General features: G+C 53.1%; 1 protein-coding gene across 2 annotated transcripts; it reads right to left on the bottom strand.

The window, feature by feature from the left end:
* Nucleotides 1-558: 558 nt before the first annotated feature.
* Nucleotides 559-7,226, bottom strand: NPAS4 (neuronal PAS domain protein 4). 2 transcript variants are annotated; one of them, XM_043582613.1, is made up of 8 exons: nt 5,899-7,226; nt 5,027-5,178; nt 4,739-4,841; nt 4,358-4,619; nt 4,067-4,176; nt 3,584-3,719; nt 2,028-3,463; nt 559-1,313 (listed from the first exon to the last, which is right to left on the bottom strand). In XM_043582613.1, exons 1-8 carry the CDS (start codon nt 6,071-6,073, stop codon nt 1,285-1,287), a joined length of 2,403 nt encoding a protein of 800 aa, XP_043438548.1. In that variant the 5' UTR covers nt 6,074-7,226; the 3' UTR covers nt 559-1,284. The 2 variants fall into 2 exon arrangements, with proteins under 2 accessions (XP_043438548.1, XP_043438550.1); XM_043582615.1 differs by lacking the exons at nt 4,067-4,176; nt 4,739-4,841; nt 5,027-5,178; nt 5,899-7,226 and having other exon boundaries at nt 4,358-4,529.
* Nucleotides 7,227-15,321: the final 8,095 nt, after the last annotated feature.

Raw genomic sequence — 15,321 nt, 5'->3', positions numbered from 1 at the left:
TTTCTTCATCTGTGAAATGGTGCTAATATGCCTGCCTAGAGGCTTTATTGCAATGAATAGAGGATGGAAAAGTGTCCACTGAAAGCCCCATGCAGAGATTGCCCAGATGGGCATCATCTCCAATGAGAAGATCCAGGGCCCCAAAGGGAAGTCGCTTCCCTGCAGGACAAGACTGAAGGAAGAGACTCATGTCTGAAATTTCAGATCAATGTGCAGGAAAATGCCAAGCTGAATCCCCTACCCATCCCCGGCCCTTCTCCTCCCTCCCACGTTGTGAGCGCTGCAAGCCTAGAGCAGGGAGGAGACTCCAATACCCTCTAATATTTTACACCAAAGCATCTTGAAGGCAAGTGTTTCAGCTCCAAACTCTCCAGCTTCTAGCACGGAGTGGGCCACACACTGTATGCCCATGTCAAGTGAAGGAATGAATGAGTGCATAAGTGAATGAAGAAACACCAGGGCTGTCAGCAGATCCAGACTTTATCTCCCGACACCCGAGTTCCCAACCTTCTCAGATCCCCACCCTTCCCTTTCCACAACAGTACATGACACCAGCAGTACCAAAAAGGCAAACTGGACTTTATTATAAAGTTGGCTACAAAGTCACCGCAGCACCACGAAGTGGCCACCTGGGCAGGCCCAGGCAGTCTGGCAGCCGGGTGAGTCCCGCACCAGGTACACGCACTCGTGCAAGCACACGTGTGACAGCGGCAGGTCTGCCTTCCTCCATCGGAAAGGAACGTAGCGTCTCTTCGCGCCCCCCACCCCAGGCGCGGGGCGCAAAAGTCACAAGAAGGGCCGCCAGGGCGGCAGAGTCCATCGGAATTGAAATCCCGTTACTGGTGTGTAGAGAATTCTACGTGGGTGTCAAGAGCCCCTCGGGGCACAGGCTGGCCCAGGTGGGCGCTGCCTTTCCCCCACCAAGGCCCAGGGGTGGCTTGGCCCCCAGGAGTGGAGAACTGGCCCAGGCCCATGGGGTAGTGCGGGGAGTGGGGAAGTGAGACTCCCCCATTCTCCGCTTGAAAATCCCATTCAAGGAAACTCACTACGAGTGAATACAGATTGAAATGGAAACTGAGATTGCTTGAAGTCTCTAAATTTTAAAAAGAAGCTCCCCTCCCCTGCCCTCCCACCTCCCCCCCCAAAATCCTGCAGGGCCTAGGGAATCAGATATATCCCCCTCTGGCCCCCAGAATCCCCCCAACTGTCCCGGGGGGGGTGGAGAGCGGCTCCACGTCTTGATGACAATATGCCATACTTGACGACGTTAAGTCACAGACTTATTCAAAACGTTGGTTCCCCTCCACTTCCATCTGCAGAGAGAGAGAGAGAGAGAGAGAGAGAGAGAGAGATGACATTCAGTAAGTCCATTAGGAAAGATAGATTGAAGATGTGGTGTACTGTTGACACATAGTATGGGCTTCAAATATGTTGGTCCAATGACTGAGTGATCACCAGAGGCTCAGCAAGATAAGGGAGCAATTTGGGTGGATGGAATGAAACTACAACTGTAGTTTTGGAAAAGATGGAGCCATGAGCAAGGAGCCCCCAATGGGCCAGGGGCTAATTTGCACTTTCTGCCTTTCCCAAACTTCTACAAACTCTTGCTCTGTATTCTCTTTAAGGAGTAAGAATACTGAGATAGAACTCTAATCCCTCATCCATCAATTTGTCATATGACCTTAGGCAAGTTTCTTTAACTCTGGGACCTTGGTTTTCTTCATCTGTAATATGGGTGGTGATAGCTGATCTAGGTCCCTCACAGAATTAAGAAGCACAAGCCATTACCAAGGATTCTCTTGCATTTTATACTGCACCCCTGACCCCTGCCCTCTAGGCCCACTTGCCCAGAATAACTATGCTAAGTTTTTCACTAGTTCGTATCCTCACTGCTACCCTGGGCAGCAGGTGTTGTTATCCTATTAATAAAATTCAGGCACAGAAAGGGGAGTTTACTCATCTAATTCCACCAGCATCTCATTGGCAGAACAGGGACTTGAGTTTCTCAACATTTTGGTTGGACTTACCTTCATGGAAGCTGTCTTGAACTTGGCTCTGGAGTTGATGCAACTCATCAGTAAACCCATCGTAGGGGAATGCTGAGACACCTGTCTCAAAGGCGGTTTCATATGTGGCCAGGTCCTCCAGGAAGCTGTGGTCTTCTGGGGACAGGTTGTTGCAAGGCGATGAGGCCCCTCCTGGGACCGCTGCCTCAGGATCCCCTGAACTCCACTCCCCATTGGGGTCTGGGGTAGAGAGATCCATGAATATGTCTTCCACGGGCGTCTCTTCCAGGAATATGTTATCAGGGTCAGCCAGGAAATCCAGCTCCTGGCATTTCCAGGGTTTCAGGTCCAGGCTGAGCACAGGGGGACCAGCCCCCGGCAGGGACAGGTTGGAGTCTAGGGGCTCCAGACCTCCAAGTGGCTCTAGCCCGCCCGTGCCAGCCTCAGCTGAGAAGGGCCTGTCCATGCCCTGAGCCAACTGGCTGATCTGCTGGATGAGGCGGTCTATCTCATTCTGCTCCTTCTCAGAGTAGTGGAAGAAACTCTGCTTGACTGGAGAGGCCTCAGGTGTAAGCAGGCCTTCGGGTACCAGAGGGACATCCACAGAGAGGGGGCCCCGCAGCTGGGCTAGGGCCAGGAGCGTGCAGTCCCCATTACCAGGGCTGCTAGGACTTGGGGGCAACTTCTCATAGAGAAAACTGCATCCCTCCTGGGTGAAGTAAGTCTTGGTGGGATTGGGGCTCAGTTGTTCTGGGAAGGTTTGGCTGGGGCTGTTGAGGTGTGCTTGGAATGCTGTGCTGGGAGGAGTCAGTTGTTCATGGGCAGGACTGCCCAGAGGCTCTGGGAAGGTGGCAGTGCTGGGAAGCAGCTGGTCTGGGAAGGCAGAGGTGCAGGGAGTCAATTGATCTTCATAGCTTCTGGCTGAGCTTTCGGTCATCTGGCCTTGAAGTGGGCTCATCAGTGGATCTGGGAAGGTTGCACTGCTTGGAGTCAGTTGATCAGAAAAGGTGGCAGTGCTTGGAGTCAGCTGTTCTTGGAGAGAGCTGGATGGAGTGGACAAGTGGGTCTGGAAGGGCTCGTGGAGGCTGAAGAGGAAGGCACAGCCTCCTGGCTGGTGGGGTGTGTAGGGTGGAGTGCACACAAGATCCTTGCTCAGGTCTGCTTGAAGAGAAGGCTCAGGGCCAGACGGGAATGCCAGGTAACTAAAGCCCAACTCTTTCTGGGATTGAGGAAGCTCTTCTGATGTTGAGGCAGCACCCAGGTCTGGAGCACTAGGGAAATTGGTGCTTCTGGGAGCTCCCAAGGCTGGGGGGAAGAGTGGGTTGGGGCTGGAACACTGCTCTTGAGAGAGGATGTTCTCTGGGAATGAGGGCAGCATGGCTGGGGTGCCCAGAACATAGGCTGCCTGGGTGTTTTCAGAGTTCAGCTGCTGGCGGAGGCTCCAGGCTTCTGTGTCACTGGAGAGGAGAGAAGAGGCAGACGGTAAGAGTCTGGTGGTCTTTCCCAGAGCAGTTCCTGATTTTTACCTCCTCCATGCCCACCTCAGTTGCCCTCCAAGCCCCTGCCTTGCAGCTCACCTGATTGGGTAGTTATTAGCAGTAATCGGGCCCTCTGGACCTTCTGAGTATAACAGGCAATAAATCCATGCCCAGCCTCCAGGCTTGGCCTGCAGTCTCACCACCATCTCTGCCTGAATATCTCCACTCTCAGCCACTGAAGGAAAAGAAGAGATGCAGAGTTAGGATGTCCATCAGGCGACACCACCTAAACTTCCCTCTTATTGACCTTTCCACTGAATTGGGGTATCCATGACATCTCCATTTCTGACTACCCTCACCTGCACCACTCAGCTCCCCACATTGACCTCACCACTTGGAGTCCCCCAGTTCTGACTCTATTCTCACTTCAACTCCTCATCCTAATGTTCATTTTATAATATCCAAAAATTGTTGGCCTCTGTTATCTCCCCAGCATCATTCTTGACCACAGCCCTTCTTGGTTGGGTCTCCCGTGACCTTTCCCAGCACCCTGTCTTGTCCCCAGCCTCTCTGGACACTCACACAGGCGGTAGTGTTGAGCAGAAGCGTGGGCCAGGTCCTCGGGGTGCAGCAGTCCATACCATGATTTACAGAGCAGTTCACTGCGCTCAAAGCCCAGGTAGATTAGGACACTGGGAAGGTGGAAAGGGTGTGGTCAGCTTTCTGTTTTCTCTGCTTTATACCCAGGCATCTCACTCCCTCCCAGGTTCTCTGCCCCCTTACACCCCATCCTCCCTGCTCCTGACTCCAGAATCTAGGGTCCCCTCATCTCTGGCTTGCTTTCTTCCTGGAGTCTGAATGCTCTGGACTTACCTCTCAGAGATGTCCAGTAGGGCCAGATCCTTAGCATGACGGCTCTGGAACATGGCCAGGAAGAGTGAGGCAGGGCCAGGGCCAGGGCCAGGGCGAGGTCTTGGCTCCAGTGGAGCACAGAAAGCCGTGAAAACAGGGTTTCCTGCCCAGTAGGCTCCAGGTGGATGAGCATGGAATCGGCCTCGAATAAGCACCAGTTTGTTGCCTGCACTCTGGCGCCTGAGGGACTTGGAAGTGTTGAAGCGGCAGCGGAAGAGGCGATCTAGGTAAATGAAGAGAAAATCTGATAAGAGGGTGGGTTGTTGAGAGAGATAGCAGGTGGAAAGGAGCAGGGAAGCAGGAAGGAGGTTTGATTGAGAGAGGGAGAAAGGGAGTTCTTACCAGTGTCCAGGGCAGAGGGCAGGGTGAGTTGCTGGCGCACAGTTAGGTGGTCAGCTGGGTCAATGATGTCGTAGATACTGTCACCCTGGGCAACGAGGTCCACCTGGAAAAAGGTGAAGAAGAGATGAAATGACATTTAGTGATGGCAGCAAGAGTGAATCCTTAGCACATAGCATCTGGCAGTGTATAACCTCTCCTGCCTCAGTAATTCTCAGATTCTCAAAAGTGGAAGGCTCATTGTATCCCATACGTACTCTAGCCCAAGCTAAGAGGACCCTCAGCACTCACCATGGAGTGGCCCAGATGTTCGCTCACACTCTCAGACAGATATAGCAGCTTCCCCTCAGCTGTGAACACAAGTAGAAATCCAGGTAGTGCGGCCACTATGTCTTCAAGCTCTTGAGATGAGAGAAGCCCTGTGGGGCCCGCCAGAGGAGTGCCTGCAGGGTAAGAAGATATGGTGGGTCAGGAGTAAAACTGGGAAGCAAATCATAAGTAAGGAAGGCGTGCACTGAGTTTCAGAAAATCCAGAGGAATTTCTCATGAACCTGCCTCTGCACACACCTGTTGACCCGCTACCCACAGCTCTTGCCCAAGGAACCTGTTGCTGGATTTCCCTAGCCAGCCAACCCTTTGACTTCTAAGTCGGAGCTGGGTCTTTGCTGGCCCTGAATTTCAGACCCTCGGACAGCGCTCAAAAGACAACCGGGAGTTCAGCACCGCGGGCAGCGCCTCTCAACACGGTGATGCGGTCAGCACCGCGGACAGCGCCTCAAAGGCTGCTGAAGAGCCTTTTCAACGTAGAAAACAGTGGCCACGCTTGCCCCGGTTTGAGTGACTCCATCCCTGCAACTTCCCGGGCTTCCCTCCTCGGGTTCCTGGAGTGCCTCTACGCTGTGGGAACTGGGGCCATTCTGTCCTGGCTTTCTTATTCCCATATATCTGGCAGCAGGGACACTATCCAGGCTCTTACCAGAACTAAGGTGAGGTCTGAACAGAGCTCAGGAGGAAAAGTAGGAAGACCTGAGTTCCCCAAGTCCCGTCTCTCCCCAGCTCGCCGCCACGCTGCCCTAGACATGCATCAGTCCCTGCTGGTTCCCTCAGCTCCACTGTCCCCGGTGCCCGCCAGCTCTGGTCTCTGGCAGCCCCAGTTTGCTCACCTCCAGCGAAGAAGACGCCCTTGCGAGTGTAGATGCAAGCAAGACTCATAATGTGCAGGTAGGAGAGCCGGACCTTGTCCGCTTCAGCTAGAGGCAGGAGCTCCTTGAGGTTCCGGATCTCAGCGTTGATCTGGTCGCGGCGCGCCTTGGAGGCGCCCTTGGTGGAGCGGTACATGACTAGCGGCTGCAGGGCTCCAGCTCGGGTGCTCCGAACACCTGCGTTCCCGTCCCGACGCACCGGTGGCTTCTTCCTGCTTGCTTCCCCGTCTCTCGCTCAGGCTCTCTCTCTCTCTCTCTCTGTCTCTCCTCTCCTGGGCTCCGCTCGGCTGCGCTGCCCCCCTCGACTGCCTCGTTCCGCCTTATATAGCTCCTGCTAGGCGTGGGGGGCTCGCTTTACAGAAAGGGGGGGGCGGGAAAGCAGGAGGCTGGGCTAAGCAAGCTGCAGCGGGAGCCACTGGCTGGGGAGGGGGGAGCGCTCCTCCTCCCTCCCGGGCTCCCGACGTCATCCCATGACGTAGAATGAGAGCGGGAGGGGGGACGGGGGGAGGGGGAGAACTGAGGCTGCGGAGGGGGCCGCGGCTGGCGGCAGCTGAACCGAGAAACGGGCGCTGCATTAGGAAGGCCTGAAAGAGGGTGCAGGGACCCAGGGGTCCGAATGTGTTCAGCTGAGGGAAGGGACAGGGCAAGGGTTAAGGCGGTCTGAAGCCCCTGGCAGGAGAGTCTGTAGAGAGGAGGGAGGGGTTGGTTCCAACAGGGATTTTTCTAAGGAGATAAGGAAATGGGGGAGGGGGAGGGTAGTCTACAAATTCTTCCTTGCTATTTGCCAGGCAAAGGTCATGTTCACATGGGGAGGAAAAGAAGGACCCTCCTTGGCCTCTGAGGGAGAGGTCGCAGCTGGGGTTTCTCTCTAGGGATTACTCAATCTGGGATTCCCTTAGTCACTTTCAAAGAACAAATCTCCTCCCCCTCCCCCCCCCCCCCCCCTCCCCGCTTTCCAAACCCGGGCTTGGCATTTAGCAAGGGGCATTATATGGAAGTCTAAGTCTCTAGGGTGGGGTGGAAAGGGGTTCCTGAGAGAGAAGGACCAGCTGAATTTGGCCTTGGTTCCATTTTCCCACAGCCAAGAATAGGAACCCCAACACCAACGCTGGAGTCTGCAGTGATTCTCTGTTCCCCTGTCAACTAATTAACTGCAGCCACTAACGGGGGAAACTGAGGCAGGGTCCCAGGGCACGGTGAGGATCTGGGTCTGCATCTAGATATCCCTTCCCCCACGCCGTTGCCAGCCCCAAAGCGAGCGGTTCCCCCCGCCCGACTGCAAGCCTCGGTCTCCCGGCGGGCCGGGGGCGGGGGCGGGGCCGGGGGAATCCCAGCTCCATATTAGGACAGGAATCCTCCGGCGGCTGCCGCGGCGGCGGCGGGCGGGGCCTGCCTGCCTCCGCACCGCTCCGGAGGGCTCCCCCCGTCTCCGGCGGGGAAGATGAGGAAGCAGCATAGAAAAGAGGGGGCCGTGCTGGACCCGCCGAGATCCCGCATCTGTCAAGGACCCCTTGACTCCGTCAGGCTGTCCTCCGTACCCCCCTGCAACCCCCTCCCCATCCTCGGCGCTAAGACTCCTCGTTCTGTCAGCTCTCCACATCCTCCTTCCACAGCCCCGACTAGTTTCAGATCTCATTGCCTGCTTGGTGGTCTGTCTTACCTTTGCGCGCCCTCTCCCCCCTCCCCCCACCGCAGAAAAATGTTCCCCTTCTGCTCTCCAGAGACTCTTCCAATCTCCATCAGCTTTGTGTCCATATCATGTCACCTTTGCCCTCTCTCCTTCTTTCTTTTTTCTCTTTTCAGCACGGATGATTGCTCTCTACAGGGGATGAGGGGTGCCTTTCTTTCCCCCAGCATCACATCTGGGCTAGGGGACATTTTATGTGAAATCTTATTTGGTGGAGGAGGGATCTGTGTGCAATCACTTGAGAGGCTGGAAATGAGACCGCTTAAAAATTGCGGGAGAGGGACTGAATTGATTGTAGGAAGTCACATAGGAAGGGTGGGGATACACTTTGACACCAAGAAGCAAAACTTGGGGTCAAAGAACCCCTCATTCCCATGGGAAAGGGTGGTGGCAAGAGTGGCAGAGTGGGAGCAGGAGACAGCCGAGGAGAAGGGTGTCTGGGCATCTGATCCTGACCTCTTGTGCCATTTTGGCAAAGGTTGGGCCATCTCCGTCAACTATCCTGTGTTGGGTGGTACAACTGAGATGCAGGGAAGAGGTGGGGGGGGGGGGCTGGCTGTCTGCCACTCTCTCTAACCCTATTTATCTGGATTTTAGAGAAATGGTTCCTTCAGGAAGCATATCTCTGTTCCTCCTTCATCTCCATCTGACCCCTGATGTATCCATCCCTCTAGCTTCTGACCTTTGGACCCCTTGACCTCAAGCGCTTGATCTTTGGACCCCATCCTTGTATGAAAATCCAGGGAAGCATTCCTATTTTCTTCACCCACTGATGCTTTAGCCTTGGCTGGGAGACAGACTTAGTGTCCCTCTCTATGATAAGAACTATTTGTTGGTTGGATGCAGCCAGTCTCCAGTAAGGTGAACAGAGCTGCAGTGAAAGAATGGGGCGTTGACCACTGTCCATGGTTCTGGGGGGAAAAAATCCCCGAAGTCATTTGGCCATAGTCTACCTGGACATCAAAAGAGAGCGTGAGTCCACACAGGCTTCAGAGTGAGGCCCCCGTTAGCTGTCCCCTTCTCCTCTGAGGATGAATATGGGAGGGGGCTTTAGGGGCCCAAGGGGTCTGAGCTCCAGGAGTAAAATAAGCATGCGAGGAGAACTAGCCAAGGGAAGAATCCTTGCATTTTTCCAGAATGGGCTGGGGGGGGGGGGGAGGCCTTCTGGAAAGAAAGAAGGGTCTAGAAAGGGACAAGGGAGGGGGAAGATAAGGGCTCATCCTAGTTCACCCACTCTAATTCAAGTTGAGAAGCTCTATATGCCCCAATGTCTCCTCTCCCTAGGCCAGCTCCCACTCCCCTTGCCTCCCACCTCCGTGAAGCTATTTTTAACTGTGCAGAACCAAAAATAGCTTGGCAGCAGCTTCAGGCCGTGGGAGAGGAGCTATTTATATCACCAGTGACGGTTCCAAAATAGCAAGCAGGAGGAGGGGGGCGGCTGGCACGCTAGAGAGCTCCTGGCCGCTGCTAAAAATACTGGCAGTGTGAGTCATCCCGGCCTGGCTGAGTCACCCCATTCTCCCCCCCGAATCGGCAGGCAGCAGCAGCAGAACAGAACAGGCTAAGAATTGGAAGCTTGAAATGGGGGAGGTATCAGAGCCCATCATCTATGGGAAAGTGGGCAAGAAGCGATTTGATTCAAGAGGGGCTTTGGGGTGAATGTGTAGAAGGAAGGGGGGGTGCAGCTAAACCCACTGGGTGAGCCTGCAGTACTCCCAGCTATGCAGTGCTGTTTAAGGATGCATGGGCAATTGATGGGAGGGAGCCAGACTGAGGGTGTGCATGTGTCTGTCTGTCCATTTGACTGTGACTATATTTGTATGTCTGTGTCTGTCTGCATGAAACTTTGTGTTTGTGTCCCTGTGTATTTATGCATTTGCCTGCATCTATGTCTGCCTTTGTAAAAAAAAAATGTCTACCATTTCCTGCGTTATGGGTAGTTCCATGTTTGTGTCTGTATGTGTTCATGTGTTTGCAGCTTTCTGTGCCTCCTTGTCTGTGTCTGTGTTCGTGTCCATATGTGAGTCTGCTCTGTGCCTTTTATTCTCAGCATCCAATGGAGAATGTGAATTTGCATGCATCCCCAGCCTCAATGCATCTTCTGTTGCCCTCTCTGATATCACTTGTTGGGCTCTTACACCACCTATCCCTTACTCACCTCTCTCCACCCAGCATCTTCCTTTCTTTCTGACATTTGGCCCCCAACCATTTGTGAAAGTGTGTGTTGCATGCAATCTCTAGTAAAAAGATGGAGGAAGTGAGCCCCATATGACCTCTCCCTTTTCTCTTGAATTATCCTGAATCCTCCCTGGCCTGCAGGAGTAAGTGGTTTTCCATCGCTCCATATTTGGGGCGCTGAGGGAAGAGAAGGGCTTTCTTTAGTTCTAAAAAAAAATTCCTGGTGTGGGCACAGGCATGCGCAGCGCGCACACACACACATACACACACAACTGAGAGAGAGAATGAGAAGAGAAAAAAATATCAAGGTCCCTTCTTTACTGAGACAAGCTCTTTGCATCTGTTGCCATGGCAACCCGCCCACTCCTTCCCCGAAAAATCACCAAGAAGAGGTGATGGCATTGAGGACGGATTGGCTGATTTCTTTCTTTATTATTTTTTTCTGAAAAAGGTCTTTTTATAGCAAGAACAGGCCGTGAGATCCCTTGCTCCTGTCTTGCATAGCTTTATTGGGGACCTGGAGAGACATCACCCCTTACCCACTCTCAAAGAGAAGGTGTATCTTTTCCAGAGATTTTGGGGAGGATGGCCTCCTGAGAGGGAGATGGAAAGTGATGGGAAGGGGGGGGGGTGTCTGCTTCTCTAGAACAGTATGGAGACTCCTGGTTAGGGCTGCTTTTCTGGATATTTGGGGCAAGGATCTTTCTTGACAGAGGACTGTTGCAGTGTATTCTGTCCTGCCCTGGATAAATGTGTTTATGATACAAGGAGAAAGAGAGAGGAAAGGGAGGAGGGGAGGGAGAGAGAGAAGGAGAGAGAGTGTGGGGGGGTGGGTAGAGAATCACTTTATGGGTCTTCAGAGCATATGACAAGATGTCAAAGGACACGAGATTTCAGTGGTGGTCAGACCAGACAGGCAGACAAGATGGCTTGAGAAACATCCATTAATGCAATTGATGGTGCTGTGAGTCACCACCAGATCGCGACTGTGTCTTCTTGCTATGCACCCCAGCTTCCCTGATACATAGATAAATGATCTGGGGAGCACTGAATCTCACCTTTCCTAACTCTTGATTCTCAAAAGCCTCCTCTAAAGCCTGGCCACCAGCCACTGCAGCCACATCACTTTCTCAAGTGAACTGTAGCCTCCTGCCAAATGACTGGATGGTGGAAAAGAAGGGATTCCTCGTTTCCTCCTGTGCTTGGCTTGCTACAGAAATGGGGTCACTTGAGGATGGAGGTTGGAAAGCCAGACTAAGGATCTGACTCTAGAGAGAAACACCTCTTCCTTCCAGCAGGCTGCTGCCACCCTTAGCAGGCAAGGGTATGGCCTTGGGAGGGGAGTTAGCTCTACTTGAAGTGATGGAAAGACTTGAGATTTGCTCTGACCTGTTAGACCTATTCTCATGGCAAATCTGGCTGATACTGTCATAGCAATTTGATAGATGGTGAAACTGAGGATCAGAGATAGATACTGACTTACCCAAATTCACACAGCAAGTCATTGGTGGTTCTGGGTCTTAAGCCTGGTTCCCTGCCCCCAGCCCAGGCTCTTTCTCTTGCACTATGGGGTACAGTAGGGGTCTGCAAACTCTGGCCAGCATTCCAAATCTGGCCCACTGAGTGTTTTTGTAAATAAAGTTTTATTGACACACAACCACATCTATTTGTTTATGTATTGTCTATGGCTGTTTTCACCCTACAATGGCAGAGTTGAGCAGTCACAACAGAGACAAGATGGCTTGAAAAGCCTAATATATTTACAGACTGACCCTCTGCAGAGCAAGTTTTCCAACTTTTAGGGTAGGATGACTTCATACAAGGAATATCTCCACTTGTCTCTCTCTTTCTCAGCCAGAAGCTCTCCAGGCCCAGGGCATACCAAGCTGTCAGTTTATCTCCCTTAATTCTTCCAAATGCCAAGAAGCAGTAGTAGTGTCTCTGCACTACTAGGGGAGGAGAGATTGGGGAGCCTCATGGGCTGGGCTCCTTACTAGGCTAGAAGCTAGGCTTTGTAGCTAGGTAGATGGAGCCTCCCCATGCAGGAGTGATGCTCCACATCCTGCTGCCATGGCAACAAAGTTGGAGTTGGCAACAAAAAATCAGGGTACTCCATTCCATCCTTACCTCAACCCTAGTCTCAAGACTGCATTTTGGGAAGGGGGGGGGTGTCCCATATTTGGTGATTAAGGTATTTTCCGGAAGACAGAAAGCCCCGATGGGAAGAGAGTCATGGTATTATGAGGACTCGGGCCTCCCGGAGCCTCCAGTCTAACCACGGGGAAGAATCTCTATGCACCTTCTCAGAGAGGTTTATTAAGTTGTCCAGGGTCACACAGCTAGAATGAAATAATTCCAGAATCAGAAACCAGGGTCCCCGATTTCTATTTCTTTCCATTTTATTATTATTTTTTTTTACCAGATTGTTCTTTTGAATCCATGAGCTTGAAACCACACAAAAGTTCTCTAACAGATTCCCAAGTATCACCCCAGTCCCAGGCCTAGGGTTCACCAGTCTGTGGAGTGGAAGTTTAATCGCTGTATAGAGCTGGTCTGTGCAGTGGCTGTCTAGTCTTCAGCTGCATCTTTAGCAGCCTGTTTTCTTTCTCCCAAGGCCTTTTCATTATGTGATCACTCCCCCAATCTACTTGCACAGGGAGATATTCAGAACATTTTATCTATTTATGGTTATGAAATCAACAAATCTCATGTGAAGAGGGTACATGCCGGCACCCACACGTTGAGACGGTCAGAGCTGGGTGAGTGGGCTGAACCGTGAAGGTGAGGGACACGGAGCCGTGGAGTGGGTGGGGAGGGGAGAGCGTAGCCAGGTGGGAAAAGATGAGGCTGCTTTGGGCAAGGACCTAGTGGCAGGGCTGGGAGAAGAGGGCACAACTAATACAATGAAGAGCGGGTCAGACCAGCCGTGTTCCAAGGAGGGGAGGAAAATCAATCACCTAAAATGCTCTATGAATGCACAGCAGAGACCCAACACTCCTGTAAGCCTCAAGGGGTAGACAGGAGTTCAGGACACTGGCCTTGCCCTTGGGACAAGGCGGTCTGGAGGAGGAGACAGACCCTCCACCCTTCATTTACTAGTTCGGCCCAGTTTCAGAGTCCTCCACCCCTCCCACCGCCACTCCCTCCCACCGGTGAATTCCTCCTGGCCCTACTGTCCTTCTAGTTGGGTCTGGGACCCTTTCTCAGTGCCCCCACAGCTTCCTGCATTTCCTCATCCTACGTTGTCATTGCTGGTTCACTTGGCTGTCTCCTCACCAGCATCTCTGTCTGGTCTCCACATTCTCGGCGTCTAGCCTAGGACCCGGCTCAGAGCAGGGCCTCAGATATGTATTTCATTCATGCACACACATCCGAGCACTGAGTTTGTGCCAGGCTCTGTGCTAGGCACTGGTGATGCAATGTGTGGGAACACAGGCCTGGCGTTAACTTCATGGAGCATCCAGGCTGGTGAGAAAGCGAGAAACACCATCAAGCCATTTAAGCCATGGATGTGAAATGATTGCTGCAAAGAAGCGAGGCAAGGCGTGTAGGAAGAGCCAAACTGAGCCCGGGGAGTCCAGGGTGTTCTCCTAAGAGTTGCTGGATGTCTAGTGACTGGCTGGTCGAGCTGTGCTGTGCTGTGTGGGGTGGGGTAGACAGAGGAATGCGGAAATGAGACCCCTTACAGGGACGGGGAGCTGCATCATGTGAGAAGCCCTCACAGCCTGAGGCTGTGTTCACAGGCGTGCGGAGTGCGGGTGAAGAGGGGGCAGCCTCTGCTAAGGGCAGCTGAGCCCCCACCTTGACCAGGAGGCTTGGCTCCTGTGTACGGGCAGGACCAAGAGGGGGCCCATGGGGGAGAGCAGACGGGTGTGTGGGGAAAGCCAGTAACTTCTTTGTGGGAATGCAGGTGAATGGGAGGGATCCTGGGGCTCAGAGAGGCAGGAGAGGGTGGGCGTCCAGCGAGGGGCTCTGGGGTGAGACTTCCATGTGGAGTCCTGGCTCCTTCACATTGGGGAAATGGCTTAACCTCTCATGCTTCAGTTTACCCCTCTGTTAAACAGGGATGTGAGGAGAATAATAGCTCCTGCATCAAAGGCTTGATGGAAAGTTAAATGAGTTAAATCATTAAAGCACCTGGAACAATGCCTGCCGCATGAAGGGAGCATGATCAACGTTGAATGACAGACTGTCGGCCACCATTACTTCACCTTTATGAAAAATATAATTTTGAACAAGCCTCTGAAGAGATGGCATCGGCTGCTTTGGGAGACAGCACATGCTCTGTCATTGTGGAATGACAGGACCCAGGCACCCACTGGCTTTTTGTAGCCTTGGCCCAGCTTGGTCTGAGAGCACCAGATGGGCTGGGCTGGGCTAGGGGCTGCAGCGGTTCCAAAGAAAAGGACACGGGGGGCTGGGAAGGTTGAGGGACACACACAAAATCATCCTGAGGGCTCTGGCCCTGGGCCCAGTGTGGTCCTTCCCGGGTAACCACCGGCTCCCACGGTACTCAGCAAGTCTAGGCAGGGAGGCCCAATGAGCCCTTTCAGTGCTCAGCAACTCAGCTCCCCTTGCCGTTTTTCTAGAAGCCAACCTAACCAACTTCTTCCCCAACTTAAAACACTCCTGGTTTCTGTCACTCCCAACTACCCCAGATTCCTCCCGGCCACCTTCCCCCAGGTGCCTAGGCCACCATAGGCGCTAGCTTCAAGGATCTCCTTCTTATCACCTGAACATACCTTGCAACATGAGAGTTCACAGATGCACCTTATATACCTAATGCGGGCATTAACTCACTAAAACTTCATGGCAACCCCACACGTGAGCTCTTATCATTCCCACTGGCCCTGGGTGCAGCAGAGAGGGAGTCTGCAAGGAATGGTCCGCAGCATCCCAGAAGAGACTGATGGGGTTCAAGGCTGAGGTGGTCATGGGAAAGCAGTAGACCTGGGACTGGCCAGTGACAGAAGGGAAACCCTAGGAGCAACCAGAGACTCCCCATCCTTGGAAATGCTAGAGCTGCAAGGAGTTGGTTGGACCACAGCGAGAAAACAGGAGCGGCAGTTATGGCCTGTTGATGGAGCAGATCCTGGAAGCAGGAAAAGATTAACCCTGAGCAGATGGGGAGGGAACACCAGGAAGCTTAAGGATAAAGGACCATCCAGCTGAAGGGAAATCTCTCGAATCACCTAGAATAGACAGGGGATGAGCTGAAGGAGCCTTCTGTCAAGGATTGTCAAGGTTCTGGAGGATTGGAGGTGGGCTCAGCCTAGATCTCAGTGGATTGTGCTTGATGCAAGGGAGAGCCCTGGGCAGGAGACAAAGATTCTGGTTGTAACCCTGCCACCAGCCTACTTGGGTGTTATGCAAGCTCCTTCCCCTCTCTGGGCTCAGTTTCAAATTGAGATTGCAAAATGTCAGTGGTAGTGGGTTGGACCACTTGGCCTGGAAGGGACCTCCCCTCTCTGGCATTTTGAGCATCTCTGGGTCCAGGACCCAGCTGGCCAGTGCCTCTC

The sequence above is a fragment of the Prionailurus bengalensis genome, chromosome D1 (genome assembly GCF_016509475.1).
Source record: "Prionailurus bengalensis isolate Pbe53 chromosome D1, Fcat_Pben_1.1_paternal_pri, whole genome shotgun sequence".
In the NCBI taxonomy this organism is placed as follows: domain Eukaryota; kingdom Metazoa; phylum Chordata; class Mammalia; order Carnivora; family Felidae; genus Prionailurus; species Prionailurus bengalensis.
Note: the sequence above shows the minus strand (reverse complement) of the source record. Positions and strands in the feature narration are given on the sequence as shown.